Source organism: Acanthaster planci, linkage group LG03, assembly GCF_054643075.1.
Source record: "Acanthaster planci isolate LZ-2023a linkage group LG03, COTS_SCS, whole genome shotgun sequence".
Taxonomy (NCBI): Eukaryota; Metazoa; Echinodermata; class Asteroidea; order Valvatida; family Acanthasteridae; genus Acanthaster; species Acanthaster planci.
Window position 1 is genome coordinate 19,865,502 of NC_141779.1, and position 23,354 is coordinate 19,888,855.

General features: G+C 40.8%; 2 protein-coding genes across 13 annotated transcripts in view; one reads left to right on the forward strand and one right to left on the reverse strand.

The window, feature by feature from the left end:
- The first annotated feature begins 2,105 nt into the window (after positions 1-2,105).
- On the forward strand, positions 2,106-17,760 carry LOC110973038 (uncharacterized). 3 transcript variants are annotated; one of them, XM_022223461.2, is made up of 10 exons: positions 2,106-2,544; positions 5,774-5,870; positions 6,339-6,533; positions 11,616-11,711; positions 12,624-12,710; positions 13,310-13,423; positions 13,669-13,779; positions 13,913-13,963; positions 14,331-14,387; positions 15,632-17,760. In XM_022223461.2, exons 2-10 carry the CDS (start codon positions 5,835-5,837, stop codon positions 15,713-15,715), a joined length of 831 nt encoding a protein of 276 aa, XP_022079153.2. In that variant the 5' UTR covers positions 2,106-2,544; positions 5,774-5,834; the 3' UTR covers positions 15,716-17,760. The 3 variants fall into 3 exon arrangements, with proteins under 3 accessions (XP_022079153.2, XP_022079152.2, XP_022079151.2); XM_022223460.2 differs by having other exon boundaries at positions 2,106-2,527; XM_022223459.2 differs by lacking the exon at positions 2,106-2,544 and adding an exon at positions 4,434-4,838.
- A 115-nt stretch (positions 17,761-17,875) lies between these two features.
- The window catches only part of LOC110973037 (uncharacterized), a 63,298-nt gene continuing 57,819 nt past the window's right edge, over positions 17,876-23,354 (reverse strand). For all 10 annotated transcript variants that reach the window (XM_022223456.2, XM_022223457.2, XM_022223454.2 and 7 more), the window contains one exon: positions 17,876-22,784. In XM_022223456.2, the coding sequence (XP_022079148.2) occupies positions 22,720-22,784 (65 nt within the window). In that variant the 3' untranslated portion in view covers positions 17,876-22,719. The remainder of the gene's footprint in view (positions 22,785-23,354) is intronic.

Here is a 23,354-nt window from a genome sequence, read left to right on the forward strand (position 1 = left end):
GGTGTGGACTCAAAGTATGAATTATTTCAGGGCAGAATTTCTGTATTCCCTTCGGTTCTTTCTCAACAACAAAAGTAAAAGAAATGTGTGACGAAGCATTTCTCTGGATTATTCCACACTAGAAATGCGCTGATCCTGCGGCGTACCACGTCCCGATAGCGTGAAACATCGCATACAGACAGACTAGTTTGCTACTGTTTTACATAATTCGACGCACCTTCTTCAATAAGGGAAGCTCAACCAGCTTACAGACGCAGGCTGTAACTTAGATGAGAGTTATTGTTCTTCGTCTTCATGCATGTTAATCGGAAGGGGGTACAGACCATTCAATAATTCGCACGAATATTTTCAGTTGTGATGAGAAGCAATGAAAATCTTTGAGGTTATTTTGAACTTTCCAACACCCCAAAACAGAGAAAACAGTATTAAAAATGTTACATGGACTGTAAGGTTTAGGCATAGAAAACCACGATCAACAACAGCGCCCCCTATCCATCACCACCAAACCCATTAACTTCATTAACTTGCTGTTCATGAATAATAAGTATATTAGGGCCTGTACATATTATGGAAACTTGAAATCTGACGTCAGCAGCAGATGCAGGATTTATTGCTGCGGGGGGGTGCTTTTTCACGCTTGGGAGTAATGTATTTGTCGCCGTGGTTTGAGCTATTTAATTTTTTTGTGTTGTCTTTAACTTATTTATACAGTATGCACAATAAGTCCCCACGTGGTTTATGCCTCTATGGGGTCTAAAAATCTTTAAAATGCAATGACCGGGGATTTGGGTTGGTGCCTGGACATATAACAACCTTAAACGCGTTATTGTACCTAAATTATACGGGCCTACACTGGGGCTTGAGTTTAATTTATAGGTCTATTTGAGAACTAAATAGCATACAAAAAAATTGAACTTTGAGACCCCCCAGATGGCACTTCCACGACGTACTGATGTGCACTGGCGGGGGATATTCCTCGTATAAAAACACGTCTAAATGAAGTTCGCTAAGACGTCAAATTTGTAACAATTGGGGTCCGTCACGGCGTATAGTGGCAACTCTGTTCACATTAAAACCAATGTGACTTTCAGTCTGCTGATGGAAACTGCAAGGAAAAATGTTGATCGACCCATATACTTTACCAACTGAACTATACATGGACTTTAGTTCAGTTTAGATATAGATTCAAATTTAGCTGACTCATGTTATTTCGCGTTTTCATCTAAAATTGGTGCAGGCGTCGGACCCATGCAACGGTGGTGGGCGGTGCATAGTAGTGACAGGCTTGCTCGGCAGTTAAGATAGGACAATACGTGATCTTTAGAAAAGGTCCGTCATCAATTTTCAGGTCAACCTGTCGAACGGAAAAGCCCTTAGGCCTGGTCTGTTCTCGTTCAGGCCTAACTATATTAGGCATGCTAGGGGGAGGGGTTGCAGGGGGTGTGTACCCCCCCCACACACACACACACGCGACTAAAAGGTCCGCTTTTGAGGCAGGAAAAAAAAGGGCTACAGTTGAGTATTTTGCGCAAGAAAGCGCGATAAAGTCCTGTAGTTACGGGCTTGTCTTGGAAAATTCTCTCTGCACAGGCACACTGCGCACTAAAGTCAAAGCATATGGAGCTGGGACGCTCCTTATTCAGTCTGCCATTATCTTCTCTCCAAGTATCCACTTCTTTATACATGAATATATTGTCAGTCAACTACCGGATGTTGCCGAGAGGCGAGCTTTAATTCATGTTGTTTTTTTCTAACTCCTCGAGCAGGTCCTGTGAGATGAGTTGCGAACGACATGTCAATATGACTGTTTGGAATGGAAACGGTTCGAGGGTTTTGGTGGACTTTCTTACTGAAAAGTACCTTACTCATCATGCTCATGATTCGATAAATCCTAATTGTATGGACATACGTGTTTTTGCTGATAAAATGAATAGTTTGGTCGTATTAATGTAGGGGTTGTGTCTCTGCCAAACACGCTGCTGCCTAGCTACGCCAGTGAACCTTCTACAAAAAATCCAAAGCAAATATGGAGCGATGCATAACGCCAGTCCCAGCCTCGGGATATGACTGTTTACCCGGCACGCAGTTGGGATTACAGAGGTTCGGGTCGACCGCTTCCAGTCTTTTGTTATCTCCTGTATCAGTGGATGGTATGTATTGATGTTGTGGCAACTACCACGGATCAATAAACCTACCATAATCCATTGAAATATTTACCACAGCATCTCCAAATCTATTGTCAGCGGTTTCAAAAAGACGGTGCCCATCAGTGGTTTTTCAATGTGCTCAGAAATGAATTTCATGGATGTTTGAGCAACTGTAAATATCCTGGCGTTGCCAGGTCCTATTATAATCAGAAAAGCACACATTTTTAGACGGTGGCGATGTACGTTGATCTGTCGATGTGTGGGGCAAACGACACGAGCTTCAACGTCTGTGGGTACTGTATGGAGTACTAAAACGTGAGTGGACGGCGACCTCATCAGATCTTGATATTTCCAGTCACAAGGCAACGGATCACCAGAAGGTAACAAGTCATTAATGGTACGATTCCATCAGCCATGGTGTTATATGGTGTGTCATTTTAATTTCAAGTGGAAACACACCAAAACAGAATTGTGTAGACCATGGATTTGTCAGTAAGATCATTCTGTTTTGTACAATGGTAGATCCTGTTGGCAGAGGTTGTCGACCGTCGAGTCCGCTTGACTTGGACTAGATTCGCTATTTTTGCGACTTGTGACTTGACAAGCTTGTAACTACCAGTGTTTGACTTATGACTTGACTTGGACTTGCAAAAAAAATGGTTTGTGACTTGACTTGGACTTGCAGAAATTGACTTACTCTCACCTATGGCTATTGGGGCCATGACCCCCCCAACAAAAAAGACCTTAAAGAATTTTTTGAAAAATAATGAGAGACAGGCGATTTTTGTCTCTAGTTCCTTTCCATCCAAAAAATTGTAAAAAGCCTCAAACTGTTGCCTTACCCTTTTAAAAGGCTATAAAGGTAACAAAAATTCCAAATTTTTGCCGCCCCCCCCCCCAAAAAAAGTTCGGCGTTTCTAAAACGTTGGCTCTGGGTCCGCCCATGGCCCTATAAACCATGTTCTAATTCTCATTAAAGTAATATCCTAGATTAACGTCTTCGCAGGAAACCACCTGGAGATAATTCGGTTGGGTAGATCGATTGATGAAACGAGTCTCGTAGAATTATGCCATTTGTCATTTTAATGGGAAAGCCATGTTTTGGATGCCTCACAGAAAGTATTCGTGAACCAGCTACAATATGTCACACATCTCTTTTTTTAAATTTTCAAATGCTGCTTTTGCTGTAATTAAGATATTGGATGGGGACCGATCTGATGCAGAGAGTTGGGGAGGGTATCGTCCTTTATGATTGATCATTCTAGCTCTCCAGATCTAATGGGCATTGCCCAGGCTTCAATGACGCAAGATACAGGCGCTTAATCGCCGTGATGCGCATATATCAATTTGCAGGTTTTTTTGTTTAACCTGACCAACGATCGGACGAGCATGCATGAGTTTAGTCAGACAGATATTACGTGCTTGGGATATGCGCAGGATAAAGTGTGATATTGAGGAGCAGGTGGCTTTTAGACACTATTATCACCCGATGAAGTAATTAAGAATAGGGCAAAAATTAAAAATAAAGGTTTTTCATTCTTTGGTTGCGGTGTTCATTTCCGACCGATCCCTAGTTTTGACTTCGACCGAGGAAAAATCCATTTTTATGCCGCCAACCCTATGTGAAATTTTCTGCTGAAAAAAAAATGAAAGTCTTAAAAATTTCTGGGCGATAGCCAGTAACTTTTTTATGTAGGCCTATTTGTCCCCCAATGAGCCATCCCAAAAAGTAAAAAAAATAAGAGAGAGAGAGAGAGAGAGAGAGAGAGAGAGAGAGAGAGAGAGAGAGAGAGAGAGGTGGAGGGAGGGGGAGGGAGGGGGAGAGAGCAACCTAGAATGAACTACGGACGCCCTATACTACCCCCCACGCCTCCCCCAGGGGGCCGTCCATAAAGTACGTACGCACGAAATGCCGACGTTTCAGGCCCCCTCCCCCCTTACGTACGCGTACGCATTCCACAATTCTGGAGGACGCTGCTCGTTTTTGTTTCATGAGCAATGTTGCGATTTACTTATAATGGGCGTTGGCACGGGGGGGGAGGTTAATGGTGGTGTGGACAGTTGAAGATACTGTGTTTGAATTTCGACGCATAAAATTTGATTCTACTATTTATTTGTATGAGAAAGTCTATTGATATGATGGAGACTGATTTTTGGTTTGGTTTAGGCAGATTTTTGGTTTGCGTACGTACGCAGTGGCTTAAACCACCCTCCCCTCTGTATGCATGGTAAACGCAACGACACCCCCCCTTCGTATGCCTGTATCGTATACAGTGCTTTATGGACGGCCCCACGTAGCATTTGTACCCGTGTCACGATCTTGCCTTAATGGGTATCATTAAATTGCAAGCTGGTTGAGGTGGTAATTTTGGTACTTGTTGGAAGTCACTTTTTCATTTGTTTGTAAATTTTATTTGCGACCTTGACGGCCCGAGTGGGGGGGGGACGCAGTCTAGTTGTAGGATTCTCAGCGAAGGACTTGGGCAAGTTTACCATGGAGAAAGGAACACATCGAGCGCTAGCGATGATGCATGGTAACCGTGCCGGATAGAAGTATCGCACCCGATCCGACGATGCCGCGTGTTCCGATGTTTTCGATATCTGCATGTAACAAATTACATGATATAACTTGAACCTAGTGGGGAATACGTGTAACTGCTATATGTACCGGTACAATATCACAGCCATCATGTAAGTAACCATGGTAATACATGTATCAGCCCGGTATATGTACCCACATGTACCTCGCAATGCTAAATGTAACATCGTATACACGGTATAAGGCCGCGTGTAACATGTACAGTCCATGATGTACATGTAGGCTACTGGATGTACATGTACATTGCGGGAAGTGTCAGCAGCCACAAGTTCACCGTGGTAAATACAAAAACAGGGCCCATGGTAAACCAAACATTACATGCATTTTTTCTCATACATGCATGTACACATATGTGCACTTAAAATAATTTAGGACACTCATTTCAATCTACTTTCAAATTTTGTTTTATTCATAGCAGTAGTAACTAATTGTAATAATTTTGTTTATGTTATGTAAATATTTACATTTTGTGGTACATTTTTCAGCATTAGGGAGACATTGGCTTTTAGGGAGACATTTCAGTGTCTCCCTATTTTCAAACTACCCGAAGGAGGCCGAATTTTACTGTCCGTATTTTGAGAGATGATAGTTTAGGGCCTAAAATGAAAACATAGAAAGTTTGGTTCAGGTCAGATTAAGGAATATTGAATTATGGGACCAGTAAAGTTGGAAAAATTTTGTCCATGTTCAATGGAAATGTCTCCCTAATGATCCACTAGCCGTAATTATAATCTTTGAAGAATTTTGATTTTATTTCCTCATGTTTTTGCATTTATAATTTTTGAAGAATTTTGAAAACAGAAAAACTTGAAAATCTTATCTTGTTCAAGGTTAACAGAGAAAATATTGAAGTGTTTACTTAAAAATGTAACATTTTTTATACATGCACATATACCATCTCATAGGTTTTGTGCACAGAGTGCCACGTGATGTCCGCGTATGGAACACTTTCTGGGTTCCATTTGGCCTACTACTGGTTTCTGAGACAGTTGCTATGGTAAACACTTATTTCCTTCCTCTTCAACAGCTTCAATCTGGTGTATTGTACATGTACCAGTAATTTAAACAAGGAGCCTCCAAATTGAACCATGAGCCATTGGAGCTTACGGCAGAAACTTCGGGAGGTAAGCCAAATTGTTTTAATAACATTGTTTCCATCACTGTTTGCTCAAAAAAATGTTTGTCAGAACTTGAAGATGTCAACAGAAAGCTCTGTTAAATTGTTGATATCTTTTAACAGCTGTTCATTCTGACCCCAAATACATGTAGTTTGATGGAAATTCAGCCAAACAGCCCTCTTAATCCTTTAAAAGGATCTAAGAATAATTACAAATAATTTAATGATTTTCCTTTGAATTTAAGTTATAAACAGTGAAAACTTTGGCATGTGGGTAGTAATGAATTCACACTAACAAACCTTCCTTATTTTTAGAAGTATTATATTCATATACTTTACAGTTTCAGCTGGCCCAATAGTCTCATAAGTATTCTGATTTCAGTAAATGTTACGCTGAACTTTATTTCGTCAGTTCACAGCAGGTATCATGTTTCAGTGATAAATTGCATGCCATTGTTGATGATCACCATTTCAGTCAGTCATTGAGGCTGTGAATCGAGGTGACCTTCTTCAAGTTGAAGCTCTTCTGAACAAAGGGGCCGATGTGAATGAAAGTGAAGGTGGTTACCTCTCAAAGCGCACCCTGCTTATTATGGCAGTGGACAAGGAGTATGTGGATGTAGCAAGTCTTCTGGTAAACAGAGGAGCTGATCTCAGTGTTACTATTATGGTGAGTTGCCATGAAAAGGATCATTTGAACTTGAGCAAACTCAAGGAATTGATGCCCCCCAAAAAAGGTATTCCTCAAGGTATTCCGCAAGGTATTGCGGTAGATGATTGGTATATGGGATTTCTTTTTAAGCGGTAACTTTCTCTGGTTGTCTTGAAAGAAAGTGACATTTCAAAGTGAAGTCGGACTTCTAAAGAGGGCCAAGACTTCCAGTAGTTTTGTAGTTTCTTTAAAAAAATTAGCATTCTACTCTATTTGCCTGGACATCCCAGTGCAATCTCCTTATATACTATGAATGAATACTTTCGCTTTCGGGTCAACTCGTACCTTGGGCAACTCGTTCCTTGGATGACTCGTGCCTTGGACGACTCGTCCCGTGGGCAACTCGTACCTGGGACAACTCGTACCTTGGGCAACTCGTACCTTGAGTTAGGACCACTTGTACCTTCATGTTATCAGTTTGGTTGTAACTTTTTGCTCTTCCTTTTCAGTATGTTTAAGATCAGATTTGACAAACATATCAAGGAAAAATCTTCATAAATCTCCCGGAGAGATCTCGAGCACTAGCATGATTTTCTGCATAGTGCCTGCAGTGGGCATTTGCACTGTCAGTTTACGTGACGGATGTCGAACAACCCGACTGTTTACCAACTTGACTTCTTTATTAACATTGCTTTGGGGGCGCTTTACTAAACCCTAAATTCTTTGGGGGGGGCTTCAATTTATTCTTATGGGTCTGGGATAATGTAATTAGACTTTTTCATTTTGCAGGGGAATGATTGCTTTGTTTAGTAACTTTTTGGGGGGGTGTACTTAATAAAACTTGTTATGTCTGGATTTCTTTTGGAAATGTTTCTGGTCTCATTTTTAAATTTTTGGGGGGGCTGGTTGCCTTCCTTATGAAAATTTTTTTTTTTGGACAAGCTACAACTGACATTGCTTTATAAACTTTGAAGTAAATTAAAACTGCTTGGTAAAGATTCTGAAATGCGTGCAACAATGGCTGGCCATGTTGATTAGTGTCAGTTGCCTGACCGCGCTTGCATATGCACGACATTGACGCATCTCACTTTAATGTAATTTTTGGTGAGCTGCGAAGCAAATGCAAGCCTATGTAATATCGATTTCTGTCTTCTGTCCGTCCGGCCGGCCGTCCTCAAATGTTAAAGTTTTTCCTTGCACGTCCATAGGTGTTAAAATGTGCCACTGAGTGCTTGTTTGCTTCCTCTTGGAATTCCATCAGTGTGTAAATAGTGTTATATGGCATTAATGCTTAGAAACTTATGAATTTAATGAAAAAATTAAGTAATTTAATTATAAAAGTTGAATGTTAATGTTTTGAGTTGTATTGTGTACTAACCCTGTAGTACATACATGTACATATGTACTGAGCACTCCAGTAATGTACATGTACATGCACGTGTATATGTATAGACAGTGTTTAGACACATACTAATGTACATGTACAGTATGTGGGGAAATTGTTGGGGGGGACTCCAAGTGACAGATTAGAATGGGGGAGGGGTACTTGTTGGAGGAGGATCATGGGGACAAGGTACATGTATGCAGAAAATAGATGAAATGCTGGACAAGGTTGGGATGATGGGGTAGGATGATGGGGAGGGGGCGGAGTAGGAGATGGATAGGATAATGGGGAAGGGCGGAGTAGGAGATGGATAGGATGATGGGGGAGGGGGGCGGAGTAGGAGATGGATAGGATGATGGGGAGGGGCGGAGTAGGAGATGGATAGGATGATGGGGGAGGGAAGGAATAAGAGATGGATAGGATGATGGGGAGGGGCGGAGTAGGAGATGGATAGGATGATGGGGAGGGGCGGAGTAGGAGATGGATAGGATGATGGGGAGGGAAGGAATAAGAGATGGATAGGATGATGGGGAGGGGGGCGAGTAGGAGATGGATAGGATGATGGGGAGGGGGCAGAGTAGGAGATGGATAGGATGATGGGGAGGGGTGGAGTAGGAGATGGATAGGATGATGGGGAGGGAAGGAATAAGAGATGGATAGGATGATGGGGAGGGGGGCGAGTAGGAGATGGATAGGATGATGGGGAGGGGGCAGAGTAGGAGATGGATAGGATGATGGGGAGGGGTGGAGTAGGAGATGGATAGGATGATGGGGAGGGGGTGGAGTAGGAGATGGATAGGATGATGGGTAGGGGGGCGGAGTAGGAGATGGATAGGATGATGGGGAGGGGGCGGAGTAGGAGATGGATAGGATGATGGGGAGGGGTGGAGTAGGAGATGGATAGGATGATGGGGAGGGAAGGAATAAGAGATGGATAGGATGATGGGGAGGGGGCGAGTAGGAGATGGATAGGATGATGGGGAGGGGGCGGAGTAGGAGATGGATAGGATGATGGGGAGGGGTGGAGTAGGAGATGGATAGGATGATGGGGAGGGAAGGAATAAGAGATGGATAGGATGATCGGGAGGGGGCGAGTAGGAGATGGATAGGATGATGGGGAGGGGCAGAGTAGGAGATGGATAGGATAATGGGGAGGGAAGGAGTAGGACATGGATAGGATGATGGGGAGGGGGTGGAGTAGGAGATGGATAGGATGATGGGTAGGGGGCAGAGTAGGAGATGGGTAGGATGATGGGGAAGGGGCGGAGTAGGAGATGGATAGGATGATGGGGAGGGGTGGAGTAGGAGATGGATAGGATGATGGGGAGGGGGTGGAGTAGGAGATGGATAGGATGATGGGGAGGGGGCGAGTAGGAGATGGATAGGATGATGGGGAAGGGGTGGAGTAGGAGATGGATAGGATGATGGGTAGGGGACGGAGTAGGAGATGGATAGGATGATGGGTAGGGGTGGAGTAGGAGATGGATAGGATTATGGAAGGGGGGCAGAGTAGGAGATGGATAGGATGATGGGGAGAGGTGGAGTAGGAGATGGATAGGATGATGGGGAGGGGCGGAGTAGGAGATGGATAGGATGATGGGGGGGGGCGGAGTAGGAAATGGATAGGATGATGGGGAGGGGGCGGAGTAGGAGATGGATAGGATGATGGGGAGGGGTGGAGTAGGAAATGGATAGGATGATGGGGAGGGGCGGAGTAGGAGATGGATAGGATAATGGGGAGGGGGGCAGAGTAGGAGATGGATAGGATGATGGGGAGGGGTGGAGTAGGAGATGGATAGGATGATGGGGAGGGGGCGGAGTAGGAGATGGATAGGATAATGGGGAGGGGGCGGAGTAGGAAATGGATAGGATAATGGGGAGGGGGCAGAGTAGGAGATGGATAGGATAATGGGGAGGGGGCAGAGTAGGAGATGGATAGGATGATGGGGAGGGGTGGAGTAGGAGATGGATAGGATGATGGGGAGGGGGGCGGAGTAGGAGATGGATAGGATAATGGGGAGGGGGGCGGAGTAGGAAATGGATAGGATAATGGGGAGGGGGCAGAGTAGGAGATGGATAGGATAATGGGGAGGGGGGCAGAGTAGGAGATGGATAGGATGATGGGGAGGGGCGGAGTAGGAGATGCATAGGATGATGCGGAGGGGCGGAGTACGAAATGGATAGCCTCATAGGGTCATGGGGAGGGGACAAAGTTGGAAATGGATAGGATGATGGGGAGGGGGCAGAGTAAGGGATGGACAGGATGACGGAGGGGTGGAGATAGATGGGATTAGGGCTGGAGTAGACATTGGTAGATAAGGGATGATGGGGGGGTAGAATTGTAGAGGATAGGATGATGGGGGTTGGATATAAAGTGCAAAACTCACAAATGCACTACTTATAATCATCCAGGTCTAGTCTGACTTTACTGGACCCACATTCTTTAAGCATTCCTCTCTCCTGTAAAGAACTGTGAAGCCTTTGTACCTGTATCTCCCTTGTTGGTGGTCTTTGTTGATTGTTTTTAAACAACAGGTGCCTTTCATATCACAGTCTGCACACAGCACTAACTAGGTTTTTTCTCCTAGAGCATAATGAATTTAATCGCTAAGGTTGATAAAATATCTTTTACATCTGTATTGCAGTCGTATGTCCACCAATCTTGAAAAAGATTTGGATGAAGCTAGTATTTTCATGTTTAATTTAGTAACCATATTTATATAACTTGGATGTCTCTTAACGTACATGTAAGCTGTTGTTACAGGAAAGAAATTCAAATTCATAACGAGCAGCGAGCCATGGTGGCTCTGCCGTTCTAGTTGCAATAATGCCATAAGGCAGTGTAGCCAAAACAGCAAATTACATGTACGTGATGAACACATGACTAAGAAATCAAATTATTGTTCAAGTTAATTACAATAATATGCTCTGAGCAAACTCTGATTTCTGTGAAGGTAGGAGTTGACTCATAAGCGAAGGTACAAGTTGTCCAAGGTGCGACTTGGCATATGTACGAGTTAGTACAGTTACGTTGAGTTGATGGTATGAGTTGTCCATGGTACGAGTTGACCTGTTCCCATACTTTCGGGTTGTGCAAATCTACACCTCAGAGTGCACTAATTCTGCAAGGTCAGTCATTGTCTGCCTATCTTGGACTGCAATCTTCAGGTTTTAGGACTTAGACTATCCAGTTTCCTTAGAAAAAAAAACAAACGATTTTTGAAAAAAACATTCTGGTACAGCTTATAGCTTCATGCCAAATTATTCCTCCTTCCCTAAATAAGTTGCAAATTGCTTTTATTGCTCCACAGTGAGCTTCTGAAGCCTATCCACCTTCACCAGTCATGGCTGAGTGATGACCGTTACACTCAGTGAAAATCTCATTGTTGTTATGAATAGGGGCAATTTGGCAGCAATAAGCACAGCTGAAGACTTCATTGCTTGTATTCTGTTTATTGAGAATGGGTGAACCAAAAACCTTGATGGGCATACAGGTAGTGCACCCCCCCAAGTAGAAACCGAGCACACAAGTTTGCTCCGCCAGATACATGAACTGAAATAATTTAGATAGTTCAGTTTTTGTATTTGGTTCCCATTACCTCCTCTGTACATATACAAGGTCAAGCAAATCAAGCCAGTTATGTGTTACTCACTACCGGTACATTGTATGTTGCCAAAGTGAAGATACGATTGCTTGTCTCTTCAATACTCCATAGGTGAATAAGCAAGAGCGGACAGCCCTGGATATTGCTAAAGAGAAAGAACTGAAATCATTGGTTGCAGTGATAGAGAAAAAGATGCAAGCCAATCAGGTATGTATCCAATCTATTAGCGGAGCTGTTGGCTTCTGGGGCCAATTTCACGGAGCTACATAAAGAGAGCAGAGAAGTCTGCTCGCTATGGCATGAAATTGAGCTGACAGTTAGCATTACCGGTATGTCATGGCGTTGCTCGATGTGGCTTTGCTTAAGGTTGCATGCCCTTGAGAGACTTCCTTTGTTTTGTCACTACCAAAAAATTAAGCAAACTTTCCTCCAAGGTACCAGTAAGTACATGTGTGTCTTTTGATTACTGCTTATGTGGTCTTATGAAATATATGGAGTCTCTGTTTGCGTAAAATCATGTGCTTAGCAATATTATGAAATTAGACTCTGTAACTCCAGTCTGTTCCCCCATTTTCCTTCCAAAAGCTTTCAGAAATACAATTTATCAAGCTTAAACTTCCAAAATACGATTTATCAAACTTTTGTAGAGATGTTCTAAATTGTGGTTGACTTAAGGAAAGCCGGGCATATCCAACATTGCAACAGGCTTTCAGTTGGTATGCGCGCAAATACTGCTGGAAAAATAGCAAGATAAAAAGAGTCTACTCCATACTGTGAACATCATGCTACACCATAAAAGGATTCAATAACATTCAATGTCACCCACCATCCCAACGTCAAGCTGAAGACTTACTAGCTAGCAAAATGATAGCAATGTACTTACAAACAGTGCTTAATCTCAAATTTTCGTCGTCTGTAACTTCCAAAGCTTTATAGTTTGGATCACGTTCAAGTTTGAAAAGTAACAGTGAAGAAGAGGAGTTGTAGAGAATCCAGTTACTGGTATCTGGTAGATAATTTATGGGTCATACACATGGATGATTATCACAAAAAGAGCGACTCCTTTTCCTTTAAATGTACATGTGATGGATATGTAATTGGTTTGATTGGATCTTTCAGAGGTTACTGGCAGCAGTTCAGGATGGCAACTCAAACAGTGTCCAGGAAGCAATCAGGAATGGTGCCAATATCAACCTACTTCACAAGGTATGCACAGGTTGGCCGTTAGCATGGACCAGGTACAGGTGTAATCTACTTCTCATGAACACCCCCTTCCTTTTATCAGCAACCAACATACAATGAACGCTGCGATTGTTGGGTGGGTTGCGGCTGTGGTACACTAAGTTGGATATACAGTGGGTGCCCATTGCACGTACAGATCATTATGCCAAACAGACGTGCTTGATTCGACAGGCTTTGAGTACAGACAAGCTGAACAAACCAAGCCAGATATGCTTTCCACCGTGTGCTTCACTGTAACATACAAGTGATTTCTGTCATTCATACTGAGGCAGATCTTGAACTCTAAGATACAGTGTAGGTCCATTCATGCTGTTTATCTACAGTCATGTGTTGCTTTTCTTTGCACACCAAGAAGATCGCTTTTAACATGTAATGTCATTGTCGGCCATCTTTAACTCAGTTGTTTGATTGCTGCATTATGCCAATGCTCTGCCCAGGCATAAAACCAGGCATAAACTGTAGTACGCTGGTCACATCTATGGTGTGGAATGCTCTCTTTAATCCAAAGCCCCATTTTGTCATTCACTGCCTGATTTTTTTTCCATTTATTTTCTTCCTTGCAGGAAGACAGTGATTCCCTTCAAATAAACCTGCTCTTTCTAGCCCTTGAGAAGGGACATGTAGACACAGCTAACACACTGATTCTGGGAGGTATAGACCTGCATTTCACTGTCACTGTAAGTGAACGTGAATTATTCAGATCTTTCAAAATAGACTGAGGTTGATTACGATATGAAATGTGGATGCAGCTGTTCACAAAATTAGAAAAAAAAACACATGAATACCTTCATCAAAATGATTTTTTACTATTGTGTTCCAACTATTTTTGCCTCATGTATTGCACATGTGTACTCAACATCTGGAAAAAACAATCTAATAGTGTTTTGAGGCTGATAGGGTTAACTCACCATTGCTTGTACAGTTGCCAGACCAGACAACAGAAGACACGGCAAGAAGCTATGCAGAGCGGCTGAACCATGATGATCTAGTCAGACTAATAGATCAGGAGATGACACGGCAGAAATCCAGTCCAGTAAGTACTGGTTGCTAGCATCATTGGTAGCTTTAACATTATTGTTGGAGTCGAGGTCATTTGTATTCTGTGTTCGTCCTACAATGAGACTGATGTATTTTATTGAAGGTTTGAATTTATTTCGTTCCAACAGGAGGCAAACTCACACAATGAAAACTCACATGAAGCACAGCAGGCAGGAAAGGTTCGTCAGTTCAAATGATGTCCTTGTTGCTTTTAAATTAATGTTATGGCAGTTTTTTGTACATTATGCAATTTAAGACAAGCAAATTTGAAAACAATGCTTTCCTCACATCAGCTGATTTTCATTCAACAGTGAAAGAAAAAATAAACATAAAATCCTGTGCAAAATTGTGGCTTGCACTTTTCTCCTCCTAACAATTTCAAGTTGCGTGTCATCCCACACCTGTGTTTGTTTCAGAACGCAGAGCAAGGTTTACATTGCAGATTGATATTTTGAAGAAGGTTACTTACAGGATGGTTAATAATGAGCTTGTTGGGAGCATTTTTGAAAACATACCCTGACATGTCTGTTTCCTTGTCTATTACAGACATCTGGAACGAAATCATCTGGAGAACTTGAAGACATAGAAGATGCAGATCTTGAGGTAGGTACTTACGCAACCAATCATTTGGCTGTCATACAACACTTTTTTTGTTTTTCTTGTTGGGAAATAGCAGTTGAATTTCAAATGTTGTCATTGCAGTTCAGTTTTCACAAAACTTAAGAAATTTCTCAATTCCTCATATCAGTCAAATGGATTTGCCTGAAAAAATCTTGACATTTCCCTGCAAAACTATAATCCCTCGTGGACTAGCCTAACAAATAACATTAGGCCTTTTCAAACGAGTGCCGAAACTGCACATCTGTGACAGTCAGCGCCACACTGTCTATATCTTACAACTTGTGAGATTTCTTCGCGGGCTTTCAGACGGTGCATTGTTTATCGCGTAACTGACGTTCCTCATTTTGCCACAATTTGCAATTGTGGTCAAATTGCATCGCTGGCACTTTGCTATGTTTTTAATGTTAGAATCATGCTGTACCTGTGATTTTCCCGTCATGCATTTGTAGGTAGACCTTCACAAGACACGATATCACTGTAATTGTAACATCAATGTGATTTCAATGCATAGGATCTCTGTTATCGGCACTCGTGTGAAAAGGCCTATTGTAGATACGATACTCTTATGTAGATGGAAAGGCCTTGAAACTATCGTCCGTGGCATCATGTACAATTATATGAACTATTTTCCATGAGATTCCTTGAATGTTGTCAGGTAGATATGTTAACTGGATGAACGAAGCGAACAAAAGATCCCAAAATCAACACAAGAGTGGTCATGCCTTTTGGTGTAGGTAATCAAGAAATTGGGATGTTCCGTCCAATACAAAAGTAGTGTTCATAAGACGTTTGGACATCCAGCCGTGTTACACAAAAGCATGGCCTAAAAGTGAATATCCTGCTGCATCATTTTGGCTCTGCTAAGTCCTAAATTCGAGTGGCACATTGAGTGCGCAACCATAGCCCAGTTGGATGTGGACAAAAGCAAAGTTTACATTTCTTAAGATGCTCGGAAATGTTTTCAAGTAATGTGCTGTGTACACACACATGTGGAAGGAGGAGTGTGTAAAGAAAATTGCGATGGAGTGTAAGGCCCCCATCCAATTTATTTGGCCAGAAATAACAGAAATGAAGCCACTCAATAGCGGAAAGCTGGTGTTCTTTCCAGTCGCATGAAAACATTGCCAGGTTAAGTTTTGCATTGCCAGCCCAGGGGGTATCAAAAACATTTCCTTGGTTGGGGGAAAAAATTCAGCATCATTCTGTTAGACTTTTCAACACAACAGGAGGATCAGGATCACAGCAGAGCAAGACCAGCCAAGCTGAGGCGGAAATATATGAAAGCGGGACCCACGTGCATAGTCTGCTAAGCAGTCCTTGGTAGCTTCGGCAGTTTTTCCCGAGGATTCCTCGGAACTTCAGCGGTGCACCCTTGAGGGAGCTTGGGCCTCCCACCAAGGAGATTTCCAATTTTTTTTTCAGTTTTTAAAACAAGGAGATACAGTAAACATGGTAAACAGCTACATCTTAAACTAAAGGCTCTGATACAGCCATACATCCCAGTCCTCTGTGGCACAACCAGGGGGAGGCATGCTTGAGCCTCATGAGCTGTTTTGGGGTGCTGTGTGATAGCTCTACTAAGGCTTTGCACATTGGCATGATCAGACAGATACCGGACTGTCTGCAGGAACTCATGGCTACTGTTTAGTGGTGTTCGGTTGATCAGAGTCTGCAGGTAGGGCATCATTATCATTGCCCTACCTGCAGACGTTGATCAGTTGAAGGGGATTTCAGAAATCTCCCCAAACTGCCAATTGTGAATTGTACCGGAAATTTCACATTTGTGCATTGTCTGTCTGCCTCTTCTTTTCTTGTGTATTTTCCCAAAAAGATTGGACATCCCATGATAAATGGCATTGGGGATAAGTTACATGTAAGGGCACACAAACAGCCCTACACAGTTGTGCCTGAGCGTAGGAATTGCTGTGTATTGCAATATTCTCACCGAGTGTACTTAAGACGGAGTGGCCCTAACCACACGATATACTCCTCTGTGATGCACTGTCAGATATAATACAACACCTGAATAAATCCTTGTCATCCCATTGGTGGATTTTACATCATGTGACATAAATGATTTGATATGATCAACAGCATGACCACTGGGTATGTCCATAAAAACCCACCAGTTCACTGCACGCACGTGGAAGGCACGCTAACGGTTGTTCACAAAATTGCACACAAATTTTGCCAGTCCCGATAAATGTGAAACACCTGCAACATTCTGTCTTCTGTAAGATATTTTTCCAAACTCGGAAGTAATGGTTGTACTTCTGTAATGGAAACTAAACAGGTTATCAAAGGATTCAAGCAACTTGTAAGACACACGGATCATCTGTTTAAGCATACACTTGTATATGAAGGCGGAATGTGAAAACTCTTACACTTTTACTTTGGACTGACAGAGTATAAAAACTAGGACTTGTACACCAAAGTTTACAAATGATTTTATTCGGGCATTGTACAAAACCAAACAATGAATGTTTCTCATTCACGTAGTTGGAAAGAGTAAATTCCATTCAGTGACAGATTTGAGTATACTATTCCGTTTGACTTCACCCTGTGGAACACAATACTCATTCTGTCACCCTATGAAATTATTATCACGGCGTTCACATTTATTATTGATATAGTGTCTCAAGAAAAAAACCTTGAAGTATGTGGTGGTTTGTTGCAAGATTTCATTTATAAAGCATTCTTCTAGAAAAGTGACCGTTTTATCACTACTTCAGAGTTAATGTACCCAGCAGCTCACCATGTAGATAAAAAATATCCTTATGTGAGCACAATGTGACCATATTTTGTTCTTCTGTGGTATATTTTTTCTTCAACACAATAGATTAACAATGGATGCAAAATTGTTCATGAAGCTCACTCCAACCCTAGACCAGGAATTTCTTAACACCCTTGTGATTATTTTCAAAGACCAAACTATTACTGTGCCTGGAAAGTTTTGGAATGATAAATGCATTGGTTCCTGAGATCTACAAAAAAGTGGGATGAGGGGCACCTTGTTCAAAATCAGCATTATTTCGAATTATAATGAATTTTTAAGGCCAGGGTGTAGACAGCTAAATTGCCATGTGAATTTGTATGGTATATTTCCCTTCCATGTGTTGGAAACTTCGTCCTAACATTTTAGAAATGTATCCTATTTTTTTTCTAATATATACATTGCTCCCTTGAACTTTAGCATGCAGTTGACCACCAGTATTGTGACATTTTGCAGTCTTGTGTGAAACCTAGATTTGTGTTCAGTGTACAAGAAAGGCCAAGCATACATGTATTTGTATATAAGGTATTTAGCGTTTATTTTTGTGAAAATGGTGCACAATAAATGTCATTCATTCCAGAATGCGTTATTTGACAGACTCTGTGATTTGTTTTTCTTAAATTTGATTCAGTTCTACTTGATTTGGACACAGAACATGTTAACCACCGTATATAAGCAACACATACTAAGACTGGTCTGATTATTTTCTTTTCTTTATTTATTCAATTTCATCCAATTTTTTCTTATTGCATTTTGCACTCGATTTCAAAGTTTGTGCGAATGCAGAATGGCATATTTTGATTCAACTCTTTCCCTCCAACTGTTGACCTCCAGTTTGTTCTCCAACTAATCTCTACCCATCTTCAATTTATTTTTGGGGTACTTTTGTTCAACATAAACATGAGTTTGAGAAATCCCACGAATGAAAGCCTCTTGTACTTGCATCTAATGCCTGATTGACTACAACATTAACCAGGATCTACACTGAATGAGAAACAATGTGGCCCGTAATTTTCTCCTAAGTGATTGCTTCAGTCAAATTTCAAATTATTCTCGTACATAAATTGAAGTATTTTTTTCCAGTCATAAGTAACAACAGAGATTTTTCTCAAGTAACACAAACAGTAATGCATTTTGTGTCTTCATCTGATGGCCATTAATGTAGCCCCCATTAATGTCAACCCCCGCAAATTCTGACGAACTGAAGTTGAAGGGTTTTCATTTGGCCAATATGAATGACTTGCCATGACCAGAAATGGAACTACTTTTAATGATTTGATTTGGAATCATACTGACTTTCTATTGCATTATCACCCAAACCCTGCCATATTTAAACATCGCACACCTTTCTCTCTTGAAAATATTACTCATTAGCTGTTTTTTTCTTCTAGAATAAGTCCTGATACAATGAAATGAAATGGCAAATTACAAGTGCGTGCTAAGAAACAAATAACCTTGGCCCAAGTGTTTCAAACTTTGAAGGAATAAAACTTCATTTAACACTGAACTACATAAAATGAACAGCTGCCTCTGAGTGCATGCGAGGGCCCATGCAACTAAAAATAACCAATATGAATACAAAGACTGTAGGTTGCAGGGTTACATAGAATTTCAATCAATATATTTGGTTTGATTTAAGGAATTTGATCAAGTAAGATCTAAGATTTATGATGACAACTGAACAGCTCAAATTTGCATAATGATCAATCATTGATCAGTTGATCATATTACCAAATCAGTAATTCAAAAGAACCAACTGCTTGACTTGGTCAAATGATTTAACAATCATGTCAATGATTTGCGGAACACTGCATAATCAAAGCACACAAATAACCCCATTAAACAATTCTTGCACAAATCCGATCAGAACAAAATCAAATTACTTTACAGAGAAAGAAAGGTCTATTTTTACTTCTAAGAAGAGAATAAAAAAAGTTATGTTACCAGTCAGTTACATAAATCAATGTAAACAAACTCAAAACACTGATTAAAATTTATTTCAAGATGATTCAAACATATCAATAAAATCTTCCTCAAAACAACACATTCTTCACATAGGGCAAAATGTAAGCTTTGGTTTCTATCTAGGATTTTGCATTCAAAGAACAAAATACAGAAACAAAAATCGAACCACTGAAAGCCCATTTGCCAGGGTTAATAAATGACATGGATTCCTTTGCCAAGTCTGACCTACCAGTACATTAATTGGGGGTACAGCAGAAAAATGGAGACTCAGAAATGAGGCAGTGTGGCCTGAGCACTCAGGCATTTGTACACAGGCCAGAAAGTTAAATATCTGGACAAACAGGTATGCGGTAGGCATAAAATGTACAGGCATAATTCAAACATTTGCTGAAGGAATGGGACATTATCTGGTGATTTTGTCAATCTGTATAAAAGAACTCGTACGCAATATACTCATACAAAATATTTGGTCAACACTGAAAGTACTCAGGCTTAGGTCGATCCAATATGATTGGGACTTGGACAAACATTCCACCACAATGCCACTGGACAACTTCATACTAAGAGAATCTAATTCTATGGCTGTCAAACGTTTTCTGAAGTGGGTACATCCTGAACATTAAGAAAAAAAATTCTAAAAACTAAAGAAATCCTACCAATTCAAGATAAAACAAGGCAAACACCTGATGTATCACCTAAAATAGTTTTGGGTTCCATCATGAGGTAAAGAAAAAATGTTACGTCTTCTCCATAACTTGGTACGTACTGCATCAAGAAAGCCCATTTTTACCCATGCCAGCTTTGTAGCATGGACTGTTATTCAAGAACCTGGTCCAATGCTAATATCTTCTAGTACATAACTTTACTTAAATACTACGTATGTTTACATCTATTTTATACTGAAATGTATATGAATCTAAATATAACTTCTAGCACTGATATAGCTGTAAGAGCTTTAATACAGTAACTGGTTACACGTATGTAATAAAAACAGTTATATGTAATCACTGAAAGGTTTCAGAATAGTAAGATCATTAATAGAATGGCAAGGAGTAGATTTTTGCTATATTTTTTTAATTCTTATGTAATAGGTCACAAACACCAACATTAAAATAAATCCCTCCAACGGAAAATCTAAAGCTACTCCACCATTTATGGGAGTGTTGATACTTAGTATAAAAGATATCTTTTTCAAGGATCACAATTCAGTTATCACTGAATACATGGACGAAAAAGTCACATACCAATTCCCTTTTGTTGCTGAACTTTACTGGCAAACAGTTGATCTCACTCGAGAAGTAAACATTTCTTGTAAAATCTTACTCCACATTTAAGTTGATATCAAACATCAAGGAGATTAAGCAAATTACTTTGGGAAACACACAAGTAATGATATCAAGCTACATGAGTAAATAGTACAAGTTAGATTTAAAAATGTCCAATTTCTTGTTTCAAAAAATAACAGACTCAGACACCACTTACAAAATGCCTGCTTAATTTGTACTGGTAATTTGCGACTGACTTTATCATTATGCAGAAACACTAAAAACACTGACCACAGAAATTGGGTAAACACAAATAAGGAAATTTGCATTCATGCATACTACTGGAAACAAAAAATAAACTTGCATAAACGAGTAGCATATATCTGCATAACTAAAAGTGCAAAATAAAGCTAAACAAAATATAGTTTTAGATAAATACATAAAATGAAGACTGGTGGGAATGTGCTTCTATGAGGAAATATTAATGTATCAAATTAGTATTTGGGATAGGAAAATTGCTAATATGTTCTTTTTTTTAAAAGTATTGCAAAGGTACACATCAATATAAAGAGTGATACACCGATGCAACTAACACGTCTCATGCAATCACGTAGTTCACTAAATTCATGCATGAAAGACTTAGAACCAGTTTTTTGTTACTTAGTATTTTACATATGCATTTACTGTACAGGTATATGTGATGGCATTGAAATTTTTATTTCTGAACAATATAGTAGAGTTTGCATTGCTGGAATGTGTTTAGGAGTTGTATCATGGTAATAGGTAACAATATATAGTTTCTAAAATAGGCGACTTTCAAGTTGATTACAAAAAATATGGTCTGACCAACAAACAAGTTCTACTCAGAACTTTGGATGAAAAGTTGGACAAAACTTTCATCAAACAAACAATGGTCGACTGACTAAGCTTGCTGAGGTCCCGTCCTTTTCAGAGTTCTTCAAGTATGCTCAAATAAAAGGTGGTATCCTGGCAACTTAGATGAAGACAATATACATCGGCCTAGTATTTCTTTCAATAACAGGTAGGAATGTGAGTCTACGTACTTGGAAAGAAGGTCATGCTGAACACCTGCCAAGGAACATGGACTCTGACACGTCTTTTGGCAAATATTTGAGTCCAGTACCATACTGGTAGATACATGTATCTTGGACAGGTTGTGGGTGTGACTACTCATATTACCACATGTACATGTCAAAATTCCATGTCAATGCAGCCTTGGTAATTGGCTTGATGGCTATGGCTACCTGATACTCTGGCTTCCGCTGCATGGGGACTTGATTGCAAAATAAGGACAGGACCACAGCTCTGCTATTCAACTGAACACCATCCCACAAGGTTGGCTGTATTGCTAACATGCTTTAGTGTGATACTCTACAGATGGCAACAAGGACCAGCTATGTTTTGCAATGACATCTGGATTGCAGATCACAGGCTCACAGTGCATGTGAATTATGAACCAACGTTTTCACCAATCAATGTATTGTTCTATTCTTTACAGTGACTGTCATGAAAATACATGTACGAGCAGAGGTTTCCAAAGTAAACATCACACTCGGTCTATTGAATTCCACAGAGCAGTTCTCTAGAATGCTAACTCTAACAGGCAATGCAATCTAAGCAGTCCAAAGCTATCAAATCAATCTCTTTAAAAAGCTTTTACGGTAGACGGTACATGTGTAATTACACTTGTAATGGCTCTGCATCACTGTGAATCTCTCAAACCTGAGACAGTAAATCCTGAATGTAAACACCACCAACATTTCCAGAACACCAACAAAATCAGATTTTTTTTTTCAAAATGCATTAACTGTTCTCCTGTGTAAAGTTGCATGCGGTCAACAGGTGTGATGGAATTCACACCATTTCCTGACTAACTTCTTGCCGAGCTTGAGGCCGTTGCATATAAACACTGAATCAATTCCTCACTTGTAAACCAGGGAAACAACTCTTGACGGATACCTAGATTCTGTGCTCCAAACTGATTTAATTAACACTCCCGCCTTCTGTGCCCAACTTAGAAACTGCTTCTATGCCTAACTGTACATTCCTAAACTATTACTGTTGTTCGGCACAGTGGTGTCACACACAGCGGACACCAATGCCTTCGTGATGATCCTGGCAATGCAAGTTATCTCTGAAATTGATTTCTGTATGTGCTCCATTACTGTACACTACACTGACTGCGTGCGATGCCCATTTGTTGTCGTTCAAATGACTGGTCCAACTTCTACAGGCGGATTTCTAGAAAGCGCTTCCATGAAGGGTACTTCCGTTGACTGACATAGATGCACTACAGCTGCAGAAGCTGTTCAATTTCATTGACTCGAACAGACACACTCCCTTTTGGTTTTTCATCTGAAAAAAAAAATGAAGAAAAAGAAAAAGAGGAGATAAGCATGGACTCAACAAAGGCACACGCAAGCAAACATTTTGACAATGTACCAGCTTTGGGCTTTTTTCCCCACAAACTCTATTGGACAGCACAAAGTATGAAGTGCTTATAAAATGACAGTGATGAAAGGCCAACACGCAAGAAAAAACAATGACAACAGTTATGATGATTAAACAGGAACCTTTGTTACAATCACAACCGAACCCTGTGAGGACGTTTAGTCTGCTAAAGATCCAAATAGTTGGAAATATTCTGGCTAGCTACAGTTCCATGGGTCTTTTTCACTCACTTCAGAAATGTACATTGGGACTACATTAGACCCTAATATTTTTTTATCTGTTCAAACTTCTAAAACTCAGTAAGGAGTAGATATCAAAGACTTGAATTCATGACTGGATCAGAACAAGCCTTGGTTAGGACATTAGGGCTTATTCCCCCAAACAACACAAGACTACAGGAGTGCATGCAGCATAATTTTAACCTTGGTAAACACCATTCCCAGTAGGTAGGTTGCCTTGCACAGCTGGGGATCA

Coding starts and splice junctions, on each gene's coding strand:
- LOC110973038 (XM_022223461.2), top strand. CDS start 5,835: ATGAGCCATTGGAGCTTACGGCAGAAACTTCGGGAG. Junction 13,424..13,668: donor ACCTGCATTTCACTGTCACT/GTAAGTGAACGT, acceptor TTGCTTGTACAG/TTGCCAGACCAGACAACAGA. Junction 14,388..15,631: donor TAGAAGATGCAGATCTTGAG/GTAGGTACTTAC, acceptor TCAACACAACAG/GAGGATCAGGATCACAGCAG.